General features: G+C 36.2%; 1 protein-coding gene across 1 annotated transcript; it reads left to right on the top strand.

Moving 5' to 3' along the window:
• The first annotated feature begins 12,210 nt into the window (after positions 1-12,210).
• Positions 12,211-13,557, top strand: tap (Basic helix-loop-helix neural transcription factor tap). Its single transcript, XM_034968521.2, has one exon. The coding sequence runs from the start codon at positions 12,211-12,213 to the stop codon at positions 13,471-13,473; it is 1,263 nt and encodes a 420-aa protein (XP_034824412.1). The 3' UTR covers positions 13,474-13,557.
• The last annotated feature ends 1,819 nt before the right edge of the window (positions 13,558-15,376 follow it).

The following is a 15,376-nucleotide window of genomic DNA, read 5'->3' as shown; positions in this document are numbered from 1 at the left end:
TTCGTGTTGAACACAACAAAAACATCTCAAATGTGACCAGAAAATTCTTATTCATCATTATCATCATCATGAACCGATAGACGTCCACAGCTGGACATAGGTATCTTGTAGGGACTTCTACACGCTATGGTCTGCCGCCTGAATCAAGGGGTTCCCTGCGACTCGTTTGATGTCGTATATCCACCTAGTGGGGGGTCTTCCAACGCTGCGCTTTCCGCTGCGAGGTTGCCTTTCCAGCACCTTGGGACCTCAACATCTCAGTTTTTCGAACTATGTGTCCGCAACCCGTAGAGCTATGTTGGTTGCTCTGGTTCTCCTACAGATCTCATATTATTTGATTTCATTGCGTAGAGAAACTCCAAGCTATCTCCATTACCCCGCTGAACTTTTATTACTTTGGTCATAATGCCCGACACCTTGAATAATAACTTTGAGAAACCTAGGTCGTAGGAATCGGTTAGGTTTACTCATTCAGGGCAATGATTTAACTTCTTGATTTGATTATGACTTGAATTATGACAAATAAGTATAATAATTCTTACCTAATAATAATATGTAGGTAGACATCGCGTTGTACGCACCTACGAGATACGGTAAGGTATTTTTTATTTCAATTCTCTGTAGGTACGGTGCGGGGGGAGCAATGCGTAAGCGATTGCGTATTACAAAATACAAATACGAAAATATCCAACTTCGCACCTGTAATAAATAAATATTTGTATTGCACAATTCAAACAAACATAAAATAATATATTCATGAATATTGTAATGCAAATTGAATATTCAGCTGACTTCTAGGACGAAAACGCTCGCAAATAAGCGAAATTCGCACTTAAAATCATTGCAAAAAATGTCTAATTTTGCCCACCTTTCACCTTATCGGTTCAACCACTTCACACACCTTCAATGTAAATAAGGATTAGCTTATTATCAATTTTATTGTGGACGGAAATTATTTTTAGAGCGGTAATTCCGCGATATCGGTGCAAAATCGAACATTTGTGCAAATAAATGCATTTTTTTTATTGTAATTATTTGTGTGGTATTATTTGTTTTTTTTAAGGGCTTGCACGTGTTTTGTGGTAGTCAGGAAGGTAATGTAAGGTTCATAGAGCGGATATTTGGCGTTGCGTCGGCGCCCGCGCGCGTGTTTTAGCCGTTCGATAAGGGTGCTTTGCGAATTGCGACCAACTATTTCCGAGAAACAATGTAGAGAAAAAATACCTACCTAATTACTTACGAAAATAATTAAAACATATCCAACAATTTGTTAACATTAAAAAAATGATTAAGTATCTTTAAAATTATTATTCAAAGGTTGTTTTAGGAAATATGACGAAATGTAGAGTCATTCAAAGTAGCCACTACCAGTAGATACCCCCTCCCCTACCTTTACGGAAAGATTAACCATAATATAATTTATTTGCATTGACTAAAATTAAAATATTTTTCCGTATTGTATCGCAAACGGATCTCTGAATCGAAATAGTTAAACACCCGCAATACCTATTTTTGAAAGACATATCCAAAGACAGCCCTCACCAGGAGATAGATGAGAAAAAAAATCAACCCCACTTGATAGGTAGGTTTTTTTAATAGATTTTATCTTACCACTAGCTTATGCCCGCGACTTCGTCTGCGTGGAGTACACAAATTTCAAACCCCTATTTCACCCCCTTACGGGTTGAATTTTTAAAAATCCTTTCTTATCGGATGACTACGTCATAATAGCTATCTGTATGCCAAATTTCAGCCCGATCCGTCATGTAGTTTGAGCTGTGCGTTGATAGATCAGTCAGTCAGTTAGGATTGCAGTTTAATATAGGTAATATTTAGATTTTGTCTGCGTCATTAATAGGTATGTAAGTAGATACCTATACCCATGCTAAATTACAGCTTTCTAGTAGGTATACTATGGGTCTCTGAGCGCCGCGGACGAACAGACAGTCAGACGGAAATGGCGAAACTACATTTTAAAAATATATAGGTATATTAGCCTTGTTATTTATGACTAATATTCCCCTTTCCCCTCCAATTAAGTGTAAAACTACCTTGTTTAATTCGGAACCCTAAAACTTCTGCAAATTGTCATAACTATTATATTCTTAGCTTAAAATTAAGTGAGTATATTCAATCATTATGGAAACGTGAGAAAATAAACTCAGACGCCAGGTGTAGGTAAGTTGTGGTGGAAGATAGGGGCGTTATTAATTTTCGCAATCAGTAGCAATAACTTAGTGATTCGTTCCTGATTGTCCTGTTCTCTACCGTGACAATGTTTGATTGACACTTGATGTGATCACTGATAACCATTATTATTTATCGAGCCTCGGCGGTTAACGCACTTATCCGATCCGAGTCCGTGAAAATACGTTCCGAAGTTGTCATAGAGCTATTTGTATGGTACCTAGCTTATGACATATGACGTAGATATTTTTTACATTGAATGAGCTCTTGAATCGCTCTTAGTATGAAACAACTACTTAAAAAAAGAGTCGGGTACTTCGGTTCCCTTACTTACGAGATCTGTATTCTGTAAGGGAACCAGTGTACCCGACGTAATTCATCGGGTTGCGAAGCTACAATGGCAATGGACAGAGCACATAGGTAGATGAGACCTCGCTCCAAAAAGCAATAATGAAGTAACAGTATCTATGGTTAGTCACAATATCATCCAACTTTTACTGTCACAGTACTTAATAGGTAGGTAAGTACCTACCTGTTTATAAAAATTGCACGAAAATTCCAACAGTCGAACATGGCTTAAAACTAAAATTTCCAGTTAGCTTCCCGATTCGAAATAGTGCAGACCAAAGCATCGCCAAGGTTTGCACCCGTACGTAGTCGAAAATCCACGGATACATACGAAGCGATTTGCCTCCTCATTTCTGATTCCAACTGCTAAGATTTGGAACACCCTTCCAGCATCAGTTTTCCCCTCCAATTATAATATGAGTACCTTCAAGTCAAGAGTGAATAGGCATCTTCTAGGCAAGCGCGCTCCATCTTAGGCTGCACCATCACTTGCCAGTAGGTCTGATTGCAGCCAAGGGCTATAAATTAAAAAAAAAAGGTGAAAGTTAAAATTTTCAGCCTGTATTTCGCGTCGATTTTTTCCATTAAAGTACATGCTTTTAAAAAACAATCCCCACACCCTTTTATGGGCAACCGTTTAGTTTTCTATAGAGTTGCAGCGTCATTATTTACAACCCTTTGGTTGAGCCCTTAACGACAAAGCATTTTAACATTTCAAAACTACCCTACAATGGAGAAGCATTGATTTTTTCTGACCCGGGGATTAATCGGGACTAGCCGTATAAATGTTTTAATATTTAAGAGATTAGCGTCATGTTAGTAGGTTTAAGTGTAGGTAAATATTTTTGAGTTTAAACATGTTTCTGTTTGTACAAAGATTTTGATTTTTAAATCTCACAAAATCATCATTTTGACATTTTATTCGGGCTGTATTGCACAACTATTTCCAAAATGTGAATAATTAATCTTATAATAGAATAGAATAGAAATATTTTTTGCGGATCCCAGATTTAATTTTTTTCCAAATTGAATTGTTCCGACAAAACCTTTTTATTAATAAGGCAGTTTTAGTAAAATCTTTTTAGTAAATTTAGATTTGTATAGTAATTAGATAAGGCTAGCTTTAAGTTTCACTGTAATATTTTCAATTAAAAAAAACTATTTAGCAGTACCTGATTTGAGGGCAATACTTATATTTATTCGGGTAAAATTCTATGAAAATGCCTTGCATCCATCGATATAAATGACAAGATATGCCCAAGCGAACAAAATTTTTCACGGTTTTGGAACCAAACAAATCAGCGCCACCTCTTAGATACTAATGAACGACCCGTTTGAAATCCAGGCGTCACTGAGGTGGCATTGGTGCTATTAGCACCACTGATCGGTGCCATTTTGTTTGTTCAATAAATAAATAAATAAATCTTTTTTATTCAAATAAACTTTTACAAGTACTTTCGAATAGTCGGATGCATTTACCCTACCACTGGTTCGGAATGCCTTTCCTACCGAGAAGAACCAGCAAGAAACTCGGCGGTTGCTCTTTTCAAATATTTGATATAGGTACAAGATTATGCCATGTATAAAAAAGTATTTGCAGTCTTGTGCGTTGCTGGAACGAGCTGCAGGTCAAATCCACGCTCTTTTATCATTTAGATAATCTTCACTTGTGTATTATGCTTTTTTCAGGAGTATATTTTTAATAGATTTTTTAAACTTGTGCAAAGATAAGTTCAAAATAGTAGCCCTATGGCCCTGTCCATACGAAGTAATATATAAGTCAATGCTTGCATTTTTATTTTTTTAAAGAATAGGATTCGCCGTTGCTTCATCCATATAAAACAAGAGTTTGTTGATAAGCTGGAAACAAGCATATAATTATTCGTCGCTATGAGCCGCTAAGTCCGCAGAATTATGCTCGGTGGCGGCCTTCGTGTTTGGGCCACGTGTGGGGCGCGCGCTGCAAGGGTTGATCTAGTGACGCGCTTACTGCAAGCAGATCGATATCGATTTTTTAAAATTCTGACATGTTTCTTTATTTACTAAGTGCAATATGTTTTCAAGGTTCATGTATGTATGTAGATCCTATTACAATGTAAAGGATTATTTAAAGGATAAGAAAGCTTGGGAATGAGTTGCTTAACGGCTTTGTGATAGTTCTAATAAGTTTAAGTGAACTTGTAAAGTGGTGATAATAAAAAGAATACCCGGCTGAGTTTGTTGCGGGCTCTTCTCAGACATGGACGCGTTTGGAACCCTCGTAGCTTTAGTTTTTATGTTCGCGTAAAAATTATCACCGCTATAATTATCATCTTCCAAATGCAACAACTGACTTTCAAAAGGTGTAATTAATTACTTATTTAGAATAAACCATTTGATTTCATTTGATTTTGATTTATGTGACTCTTTATTCCACCCAAACTTCTAAATTCCTGAACAGATTTGGATGTATGGGGAAACGTTAGAATCGTTAAAATATCATCTCGAGTGACGGCAAAATGACCGTATCTTTTGATTTCGGTGACCTAGAAGTTTGATTTTTCACAACTCCAAGTGATTGTAGATCAATTCTATTCGCGCTGTTTTAGCCTTTCTATTGCTAATGCAACCAGCAATCTTCGAATTTTTTCGACATTTTGCACGATAATTCAAAAACTATGATGCATAAAAATAAATAAAAATCTGTTCCAGAATGTACAGGTGAAGATCTTTCATATGATCCCCACTTGATATAGTTATCTTACTTTGATAATTGAAAATACTAATTATTAGTTTATGACCACAATTTTTTTTGTGTGATGTAACCACAATTTAAAATTTGCCCCTAATACCAGCTATAAGACCCACCTACCTACCAAATTTCATGATACTAGGTCAACGGGAAGTACCCTGTAGGTTTCTTGACAGACAGACAGACAGACAACAAAGTGATCCTATAAAGGTTCCGTTTTTCCTGTTGAGGTACGGAACCCTAAAAATGAATAGTATTTACTCATGTTATGAAAAATGAGTTCCTATGTATTGCGAACTTTAACAAAGGGTTTATGTTTACCCACATTATGAAATCTGACAAAATATTCGAAAATTAAAGCATAATATACTCGTAGAACATCACTATCCCGCACCAACCCTTTAAACGGGTAAGCGTGTAGAGGCGAATTTAATGCATTCATGGCCTCTCGAGCGTGGCGACTGCAAAGTAACTAACAAACCCTTTCGCTTTTATTTATTATTTTAAACGGCACAGTTATAATTTTGAGATTTGCGCTCGGAAGGGTTGCATGACGGATCGTTAGTGTAACGTTAGGATGTGGCACCTGTTATATTTACTTATAGATTTTACTTAAGTAAAAATTCAGCTCTATGATGCTCACAAAAAAATGATAAAATTAGAACTTCAGTCCATCCATGTTTCATCATCATCATAATCATCAACCGATAGATGTCCACTGCTGGACATAGGTCTCTCGTAGGGATTTCCACACGCCACGGTCTTGCGCCTCTTGAATCCAGCGGCTCCCTGCGAGCGTTTGATGTGTTCTGTTCTGTCCATCATAGTAGAGGTCATCCAACGCTGCGTTTTCCAGTGCGAAGTCGCCATTCGCTTTCGGACCCCAGCGTCTATCGGTTTTTCGGATTATGTGCTCTGTCCATTGAGCTACGTCGGTTACTCACTATGTAATACTTATTTGTTAAGTTAAAAATACTTATTTGTACTTTTTTATCCGTGTTATATTTTACCCGTTCGTATGAAATAGCGTGAAGCAATTTGTCACCTCATAAGAAATTTCCATTGATGCGTGACGCTGAGCATTTGGTATGAAAGTATGAACGTTTTTTGCACGCCTATTTGTCATTCAATCATCTGGAAACAACGCGACCTATGCACGGGTTAAGTTGCAAATGTTATGTTAGAAATTCTATAGTAGGTATATACTTATTTATTTTTCTGTGTAGAATTGTAGATAACATATAATTTTTTATTTTAATTAAAAAATTCCATCTAGTATAGCTTTGTCCGCTGTATTCGGCTCGGTAAAAATATTTTCTTAGTTTTCAGATGCTCCGATTTGAATGCTGTTTCTTTTATTCGAAAGCATTTTTAATCGAGATGAATCTTTGCTGTGCTTGATATAAAAATATTTTTTATATCAACTACAGCTAAGCCCCTTCCCCCTTTATAATTTTATTGTGATTATTTTACAGCAATCACAATAAAATTATTTTGATTTGTAGCTATGTCGTTACATAAAAAAATGTTTGAAATTTTATAAATTATGACAACAGTTTCGAACAAAAATTTTAATAAATTTTTAATAACCTACACATCACATACGAACACGTAATTTGAAAGAATTTTGCATAGAATCAGCCTTTACTAAGTCAAAGCATCTGCGAGTTCAATATTTCAAAATAAAAAAATATCATAATTGTTGTACTACTGACCCAATACCCACTGTAGTCCTGGTACCCTGGGGTATCAATACTACCAATATTGACAAAAAAATATTATGTCGAATCGAAATTGCGTGACCGATCAAATATTTATGTAATTTATTGCATGTCGATATCGACAAAGGGTTGCTCGATAAAAGATACATTTTTACGCACTATTAACCCATTAACCAAATAAAGCATAAGGTGCCATTTTTTATATGCATCTGTTAAATTTAATAATATTTGTCCCAGTTTTTAGGGTTCCGTACCTCAAAAGGAAAAAAACCCGGCCAAGTGCGAGTCAGGCTCGCGCAATGAGGGTTCCGTACTACAGTCGTATTTTTTCGACATTTTGCACGATAATTCAAAAACTATGATGCATAAAAATAAATAAAAATCTGTTTTTTAATGTATAGGTGAAGGTACCTTTCATATGATACCCCACTTGATATAGTCACTCACTTCGAAAGTTGAAAATACTAATTATTAGTTCATGACCACAATTTAATTTTTTTGTGTGATCTACCTAACCCTAAATTCACGGTTTTCAGATTTTTCCCCAAATTTCAGCTATAAGATCTACCTACCTGCCAAATTTCATGATTCTAGGTCAACGGGAAGTACCCTGTAGGTTTCTTGACAGACAGACGGACAGACAGACAGACAGACAGACAGACAGACAGACAGACAGACAGACAGACAGACAGACAGACAGACAGACAGACAGACAGACAGACAGACAGACAGACAGACAGACAGACAGACAGACAGACAGACAGACAGACAGACAGACAGACAGACAGACAGACAGACAGACAGACAGACAGACAGACAGACAGACAGACAGACAGAAAGACAGACAGACAACAAAGTGATCCTATAAGGGTTCCGTTTTTTGTACGGAACCCTTATAGGATCACTTTGTTGTCTGTCTGTCTGTCAAGAAACCTACAGGGTATTTCCCGTTTACCTATAATCATGAAATTTGGCAGGTAGGTAGGTCTTATAGAAAACATTAAGGGAAAAATCTGAAAACCGTGAATTTTTTGGTTACATCACACAAAAAATGAAATTGTGGTCATGAACTAATTAGTATTTTCAATTTTCGAATTAAGATTTCTATAATATCAAGTGTGGTATCTAATAAAAGTATCATATGAAAGGGCTCACCGTCCTGTGTATTCTAAAACAGATTATTTATTTATTTTTATGCATCATTGGGCGCGTTTGGAACCCTCGTAGCTTTAGTTTTAAGTTTGCGTCATAATTATCACCACTATTATCTTACAAATCTAACAACTGACAATCGAAAAGTAATTAAAGAGTAATTCATTACCTATTTTGAATAAATCATTTGACTTTGACTATAGTTTTATAATTATCGTGCAAAATGTCGGAAAAATACGACTGTAGTACGGAACCCTCATTGCGCGAGCCTGACTCGCACTTGGCCGGTTTTTTATAATTGGAGTAAGTATGAAGGAAATAGTATTTTCATAATCTATACTTATTATACGCGAAATATATTAAATGCGAAAGTGTGTCTTCCTGTCTGTCGGTCTAGCCAGCTTTTCACAGAACATCCGTTTCACACAACAACATTAACTGATTTTGATGAATTTGTATCCCGGGGAAGGATATAGGCTACTTTTTGTCCCGGAAAATCAAAGAGTTACCACGGAGTTATAAAAACCTAAATCCACACAGACGAAGTCGAGGACATCATGTAGTTTACTACAAAATTAAAATAAAAGAAAACTAAAAATACTTGAAATGGTTATAGGTATCCCCTAGTAGGTACCATCGCATAGTTTGAAGTAGGGGGCGTGGCCTCAACACCTACCAAGACCCCATTGGAAAATTATATAAAATAGGGGTGCGTAGCGTCACTGCCCCACAGTACAGAATGCGTTGATCGTGGAGTCATGCCTCCGAAACCTATCACACAAATACTTTGAAACTTTATACTAGTCATGGATTCAAGTGTTTTACAATTTAAACGATTTTGTGTCGAAAGTTCTAGTCATTAATTTAAATACTTAGTAAAATTTTATCAGTGCTTGTGTTTAGTGATGTGATGGTTACCTACATTATTTAACTACAGTAATTAATTTCTAAACTTCAAAAGATTTGTGAAGAATTTTGAGTAATTGTCTTTAGGTAGGTGTTTATTATTGTAGTAGGCGAACTAGAGTAACCGACATAGCTCAACGGGTTGCGAAGCTGAAGTGGCAATGGGCAGGGCACATAGTTCGGAAAACCGATAGACGTTGGGATCACAAGGTGCTGGTATGGCGACCTCGCACCGGAAGACGCAGCGTTGGAGGACCCCCCACTAGGTGGACGGACGACATCATGAGCCGCTAGGAGCCGCTGGATTCAGGCGGCGCAAGACCGTGGCGTGTGGAAGTCCCTATAAGAGAACTATGTCCAGCAGTGGACGTCTATCGCTTGATGATGACGATGATTATGAAAGTGTTTATTTTGTTGTGTGTAATTTTGTAGTGAGGCTGAACATTTCTACATAGTATTAAAACAAAGTCGATTCCCGCCGCCTGTACGCTTAGATCTTTAAAACTACGCAACGAATTTTTAAACGGTTTTGATTTATAGATAGAGTGATTCAACAGAATGGTTTATATTATGTATCAGTACCCTTATTATAAATACGAAAGTGTGTTTGTTTGTTGGTTGTTAATTTGTCCTTCAATCACGTCGCAACGGTGCAACGTATTGACGTGATTTTTTGCATGGGTATAGATAAAGATTTGGAGAGTGACATAGGCTACTTTTTATCCCGGAAAATCAAAGAGTTCCCACGGGATTATTAAAAACTTAATTCCACGCGGACGAAGTCGCGGGCATCCGCTAGTAGTTTAGTAATGTTTGGGGTTTTGTTGAAATATGTCGTAATCAGTACGCGTTTTATTCGATTCGATTTCGACGTGATTGAAGGACAAACCAACAAACAATCAAACTTTCGCATTTATAATAAGGGCCTAATGATAACCACACTGACACCAAATTAGTATCTATATTGCACCTGTGCGAAGTAGAGGCAGGCCGCTAGTGTTAAATATTAAATTGTAGTGAGTGATATTCATTATACCCGAACTCCGAGTAGCTACGCGATGCTACGACGCTACATTTTCGTAGACTCACCAAATTTAGTCTAGACTCTAGAGTCTAGGCCATACTTTGAATTGTTACCTAACACATATTTTTAGTTTATAGTAGAGTAGACGATGCTCGCGAGGTCATCTACGTGAATTAAGGTTTTTTTAAAATCCCGAGAGAACGCTTTGATTTTCCGGAACAAATTGTGGCCCATTATAATTATCCTTCCCTGGGATGCTCGCTCTTTATGCTTTTTGTCAAAAACGTTAAACAGTTGGGCTGTGAAAAGCTAGCAGACAGACAGACACACTTTCGTATCTAAACGTAATTCCAAGTTATCTAAAGGATGGATTAATTTGATTATTTAAAGGCGCTTTGTAAAAACTTGAATAAAAAGTCTCAATTTTTATCATACCAGTAGATAAGCTGCTGCAATCTTACAGGTTTTCCAAGCATCATAATTACCAACCGATCTAAAACGTCCACTGCTGGACATAGGTCTCTTGTAGGGACGTCCACACGCCAGCGGTTTCCTACGACTCGTTTGACGTCGTCTGTCCACCTAGGGCTCTTCCAATCCAACGCTACGCTATTCGGTGCGAGGTCGCCATTCTACCAGCTTGGGACCCCAACGTCTATCGGTATTTCAAACTATGTGCCACTGGCATTCCAATAGGTATAGTCCATTAATTTCTATAGCCTTTTAAAAGGAAGCAAGATACCTATAAAACAAAATAGTTCAGTAATATGATTTGAGGGGTTGTTACTTGTTAGAGGGTGGTCGCGTGCTGGTCGCGTGCAGGTGGTTACGAGTTACATTTGTTTGTACTCAAGTCATGTAGACGGAAATATTACACTTTAATTTGAATTGTACGAGTAGAATTCTGCATCTGCTTCGGAAAATCTTTATAAGAGTTTACGAACTTTTGGGAGTTATGTGCGTTTTAAGTATGTAATTAAATATCACTTACTTTAACGGTGAAGGAAAACATCGTGAAGAAACCTCACGCAGGTTTCCTCATGATTTTTTTTCACCGTACATAACTCTGAAAAGGTGGGTGCGTGCCCCAACCCCCAAATAGAGGGCCAAGTACGTGTCTCGACTCTTATAACTTAGGCTATCACTTATTTAATGTATTTAATACACGTTATTGTAATGATTTAATTCTTAAACGCGCGTTTGGATTGGAACCCTCGTAACTTTAGTTTTTAAGTTCGTATAAAAATTATCACCACTATAGGTACCTAGGTATATCATGTTACAAAGGCAACAACAGACTTTCAAAAAGTGTAATTTATTACCTATTTTGAATAAACCTTTGATTTTGATTTGATTTAAGTAATTGTTTTTAATGATTATTATAGGAATATGGTAGTGTATTTAAGATTGAACACGTGACCCTTTAGTAATCTGCTATAACCACTATACCATGACGGTATCCAGGATAAGACAAATAACAGTAATTACATCAAAAATCATTGCGTGAAGTGAAGTGACAAATTAACTTTGTAAGCACCCCCGACAGGAAATCACAGACCGGAAGTCGGAAGTGATAAAGTTCAACTGACTTTCCGTAACACATTGCACACGCGAGGTTTACTGGCTTTACCTGCCATAGGGTCGTGGGGTTGACGCGCAAATTACACTAAGTTAAACATTGTGGACTATGAAGTGTGTAGGGTTTGATTAAAAAAACAGAAAAACAGTAATGAAAAATCAAGTAATACAAACAAACAAAACAAATACAAACAAATATAACTATACTTTTATTATGAAAGTTTTTATATATTTTTTATAGCCATGCGTATGAATGAGTAAATGCATTAATGTTAACGCATGTCACGGCCAAAGCTAGTCTTTAATCTTTTAAATAATTTAATTTAAGAGATTTAGAAAATACTACAAAAAAATGACTTGAATGTGTTTATGCAATAATATTGATAATCCGATTGGAAAAATGTGACGATAAAGTCAATGAAATGACACGTTTAAATTGTATAAAAGTTTATAAAATAACTCAATGCTCATGAGTCCATCAAAAGTCACGAGAAAATCGTAGCATAACCATCAATTAAACATTTATTAACTTAATTCTATATTATTGTTCCAGGCTGAGAAAAATGTTCAGCACAGACTTCGAGGACTACTGCGACTTCAATGACAGCATTTGCAGCAATGACTCCGGCTTCGAACGATCCTACGCAGACCCCTTGATGACCCCCACATCTGCCTGCACAACGCCCATAAAACATGATACATCAGATGCAGAGGTTTCTCTAACACCTCTTAAAGAAAACAATGTAAGAAGAAAACTATTTAACGATGACTTAAGTTATCGCTTACCTGAAAACGTTGAGGATGTTAAAAACTTTGAAGAATTTCAACCATTAAACAACACATCAACACCAGTGAAATCAAAAGAGAAGAAAGCAAAAGACCCAAACAAACCAAAAAGGAAATACGCGAACGGTAAAAACAGAGTTACAAGATGCAAAAGTCCGACACAGATTCTACGGATAAAAAGAAATAGACGAATGAAAGCCAACGACAGAGAGAGAAACCGAATGCACATGTTAAACGAAGCTTTAGACAGACTAAGATGTGTACTACCAACTTTCCCTGAAGACACAAAGCTAACGAAAATCGAAACGTTACGTTTCGCCCACAACTACATTTTTGCTTTAAGCCAAACGCTTGAATCTCTAGATAATATTAATTCAGGACAAATTCCACCTGTAGATTTCAGTGCAACCTATGAAAAGTTACAAAGCTATAATTTAATTGGTGAGAAAGTAAACAAAGATGCTTTTAGAGAAATATTTTCTCCGAGCAAAACTGATGATAACAGTGGCGATGGATACAGAAGTTTTCAAGGATTCAGTAAACCTTTTCCCAACGGATCAAATTTTCTACAAACATCTGAAGGCGTACTGATAAACGTTGGTAATGTTACAGTATCAGTGAATAATAAAGGTGGAAACTGTATAACTTCTACTACTGGAAGTGGATTCTTCACTCATCCTTCTAGCTACGGAGATGATATGTTTCAACAAAATTATTATAATCAGCGACCTTATTGTGCTACTGATTACAACGAAAGCTTTGAAGCTGGATTACAGAATGAGTCCAAGGAATATTTTAATCAGAAAAATTATGAAATATTCAAAAATGCTTTCGATTCAGCTAAAAACAGGAAACAAACAGCCGCCAATGAATATCCGGCTAATTATTCTAACTTTCCGAATTATAGCCAAAATAATAATGAAAAATATAGTTACGGAAATAATGGGTATTATTCTAACAGTAGTTTTTATTACAATGACCAAAGATATGTAGGTAGAGACTTTTATAGATGCCCTAGTATTGTGAATGCTCAAATTTAATATAAGTGTATCTATTAAAGAGATTTTAATTATATTGTTGTATACAGACCTAGTCATTTAAATAGTACAAATTAAGTTATTCCTAAAATAGTATTTTGGGACAATAAATCTAATATTTTCTACCCCGATGTACCAAAGTTTATAAAAATCTAGTCATATCGAAAAAATTGTGAAATTTATTATATTTTTTATTTCTGTAGTATTTTGTTTTATTTTTATTCAGTTTACATAATATTTAAATCCTGCATAAAAGAAACACTTCCTTTGTTTGTTACTTTCAAACAAAGTTCTTTCTTCGTAGAGTATAATATAATATTGTTCAGAGATACTTGTGGGTGACATGCGGGTGTGCGGGGCACCGCCCGCCTGGCCCGATTGCCATCTCAACCTGTCGTGGACTATAGGTATAAGTAGTAATCCATACTAATATTATAAATGCGAAAGTGTGTCTGTCTGTCTGTCTGTCTGTCTGTCTGTCTGCTAGCTTTTCACGGCTCAACCGTTCAACCGATTTTGACAAAATTTGGTACAGAGGTAGCTTGCAACCCGGGGAAGGACATAGGCTACTTTTTATCCCGGAAAATTTAAGAGTTCCCACATGATTTTTAAAAACCTAAATCCACGCGCACGAAGTCGCGGGCATCAGCTAGTTTACTATAAATCATTAGTTATGGTAATATGACGCGTCTCACTCACAAGGTATAGCATCTGACCTTTTGCTCGGACAAATTTCTCACAATACTTTCAGTTTAAGTAATAGATAAATTCTTAAGTTTCTATTCACAATAATGTCAATCCATTATCCAGCGAGTCCAAAGGCCAGGAAATGTAGATTATGATCTACAACACTTCGCAGGCCCTGAGTCTAAGCACGGGGCTCCACTCTTAATGAGAATGTCAAACAAATAGTTTTTCCTTTTATACCTATGATAGAGATATTATTGAGTATCTAAGACAGGAGTATTCTAATCAAGACTCCTTTATTTGGAAGATACACCGGCAGAATAATTGACCTTTTCCAAATATTTTCAATCATCCAAATAAAATGCATGAAATCGCCCTAAATAATTTCATTCAAGCCTCTGACAATTAAAGAGAAGCAGAATTCACACTTGATTTACCGCTAGCAAATAATACAAGCAAGAATCATGAATATAAATCAAATTGGAACAATACTTGTTAAAGAGCGAATAGTTGTGAATAGGAAAATGCACCCCTGCGCAAACGCATTGTTCTGCTTCTGAACCAAACTATTTATCATTGCGTTCAGTAATTTTCACCTCTATTTCTATAGTAGTAAAGAATAATTGAACTGTATTAACAGTTATGAAGTGGTAAATTTTAATAGGGGCACCCGAAGTTTCGTATTTCGTTATTTAATGTTTGCTTTTGAAATTCGTTTCGGTCTATTTTGTCGGGATTTGTGTTTGCTTCTATTTGAGACGTCCGAATGGTATTGTTATTGGGATTATTGGGTGAATGTAGGTTCGTGTTATAATGCCGTAAATCACAATAGTATGAGATGTTAAGGTGGGTAATAAGAATAACAATTTTGTTTCGGGCAAATATCATGCAATTTCATCAGAAGTTATCCGTTAGCTAGCTCATTAGTTGGGTTGCCTCTTGTTTAAGTTGTTGTACCTATACTAAAATCAAACTAACATAGGTACTTACCTTTAGTTCTCCTCTACGTGAAGATAAGCACTTATACTTAATAGGTAATTAGGTAATGTAAGTATTACTAATTGGTTTTATCACTCAATTCATAATTCATGATCAGATACATAATTTAGCCTCAATAGCTCAACGGTTAAAACTGAAATCTGAAGGTCGGTGGTTCAAACCCCATCCGTTGCACTATTGTCGTACCTACTGCTAGCATAACCTTTTTTATATTTTATTC

This window comes from Maniola hyperantus, chromosome 5 (genome assembly GCF_902806685.2).
Source record: "Maniola hyperantus chromosome 5, iAphHyp1.2, whole genome shotgun sequence".
Lineage (NCBI taxonomy): Eukaryota > Metazoa > Arthropoda > Insecta > Lepidoptera > Nymphalidae > Maniola > Maniola hyperantus.
This window is presented reverse-complemented; position numbering and strand designations above follow the sequence as displayed.

What these genes read in the sequence shown, in the direction of transcription:
- tap (XM_034968521.2), top strand. Translation starts at nt 12,211, where the DNA reads ATGTTCAGCACAGACTTCGAGGACTACTGCGACTTCAATGACAGCATT.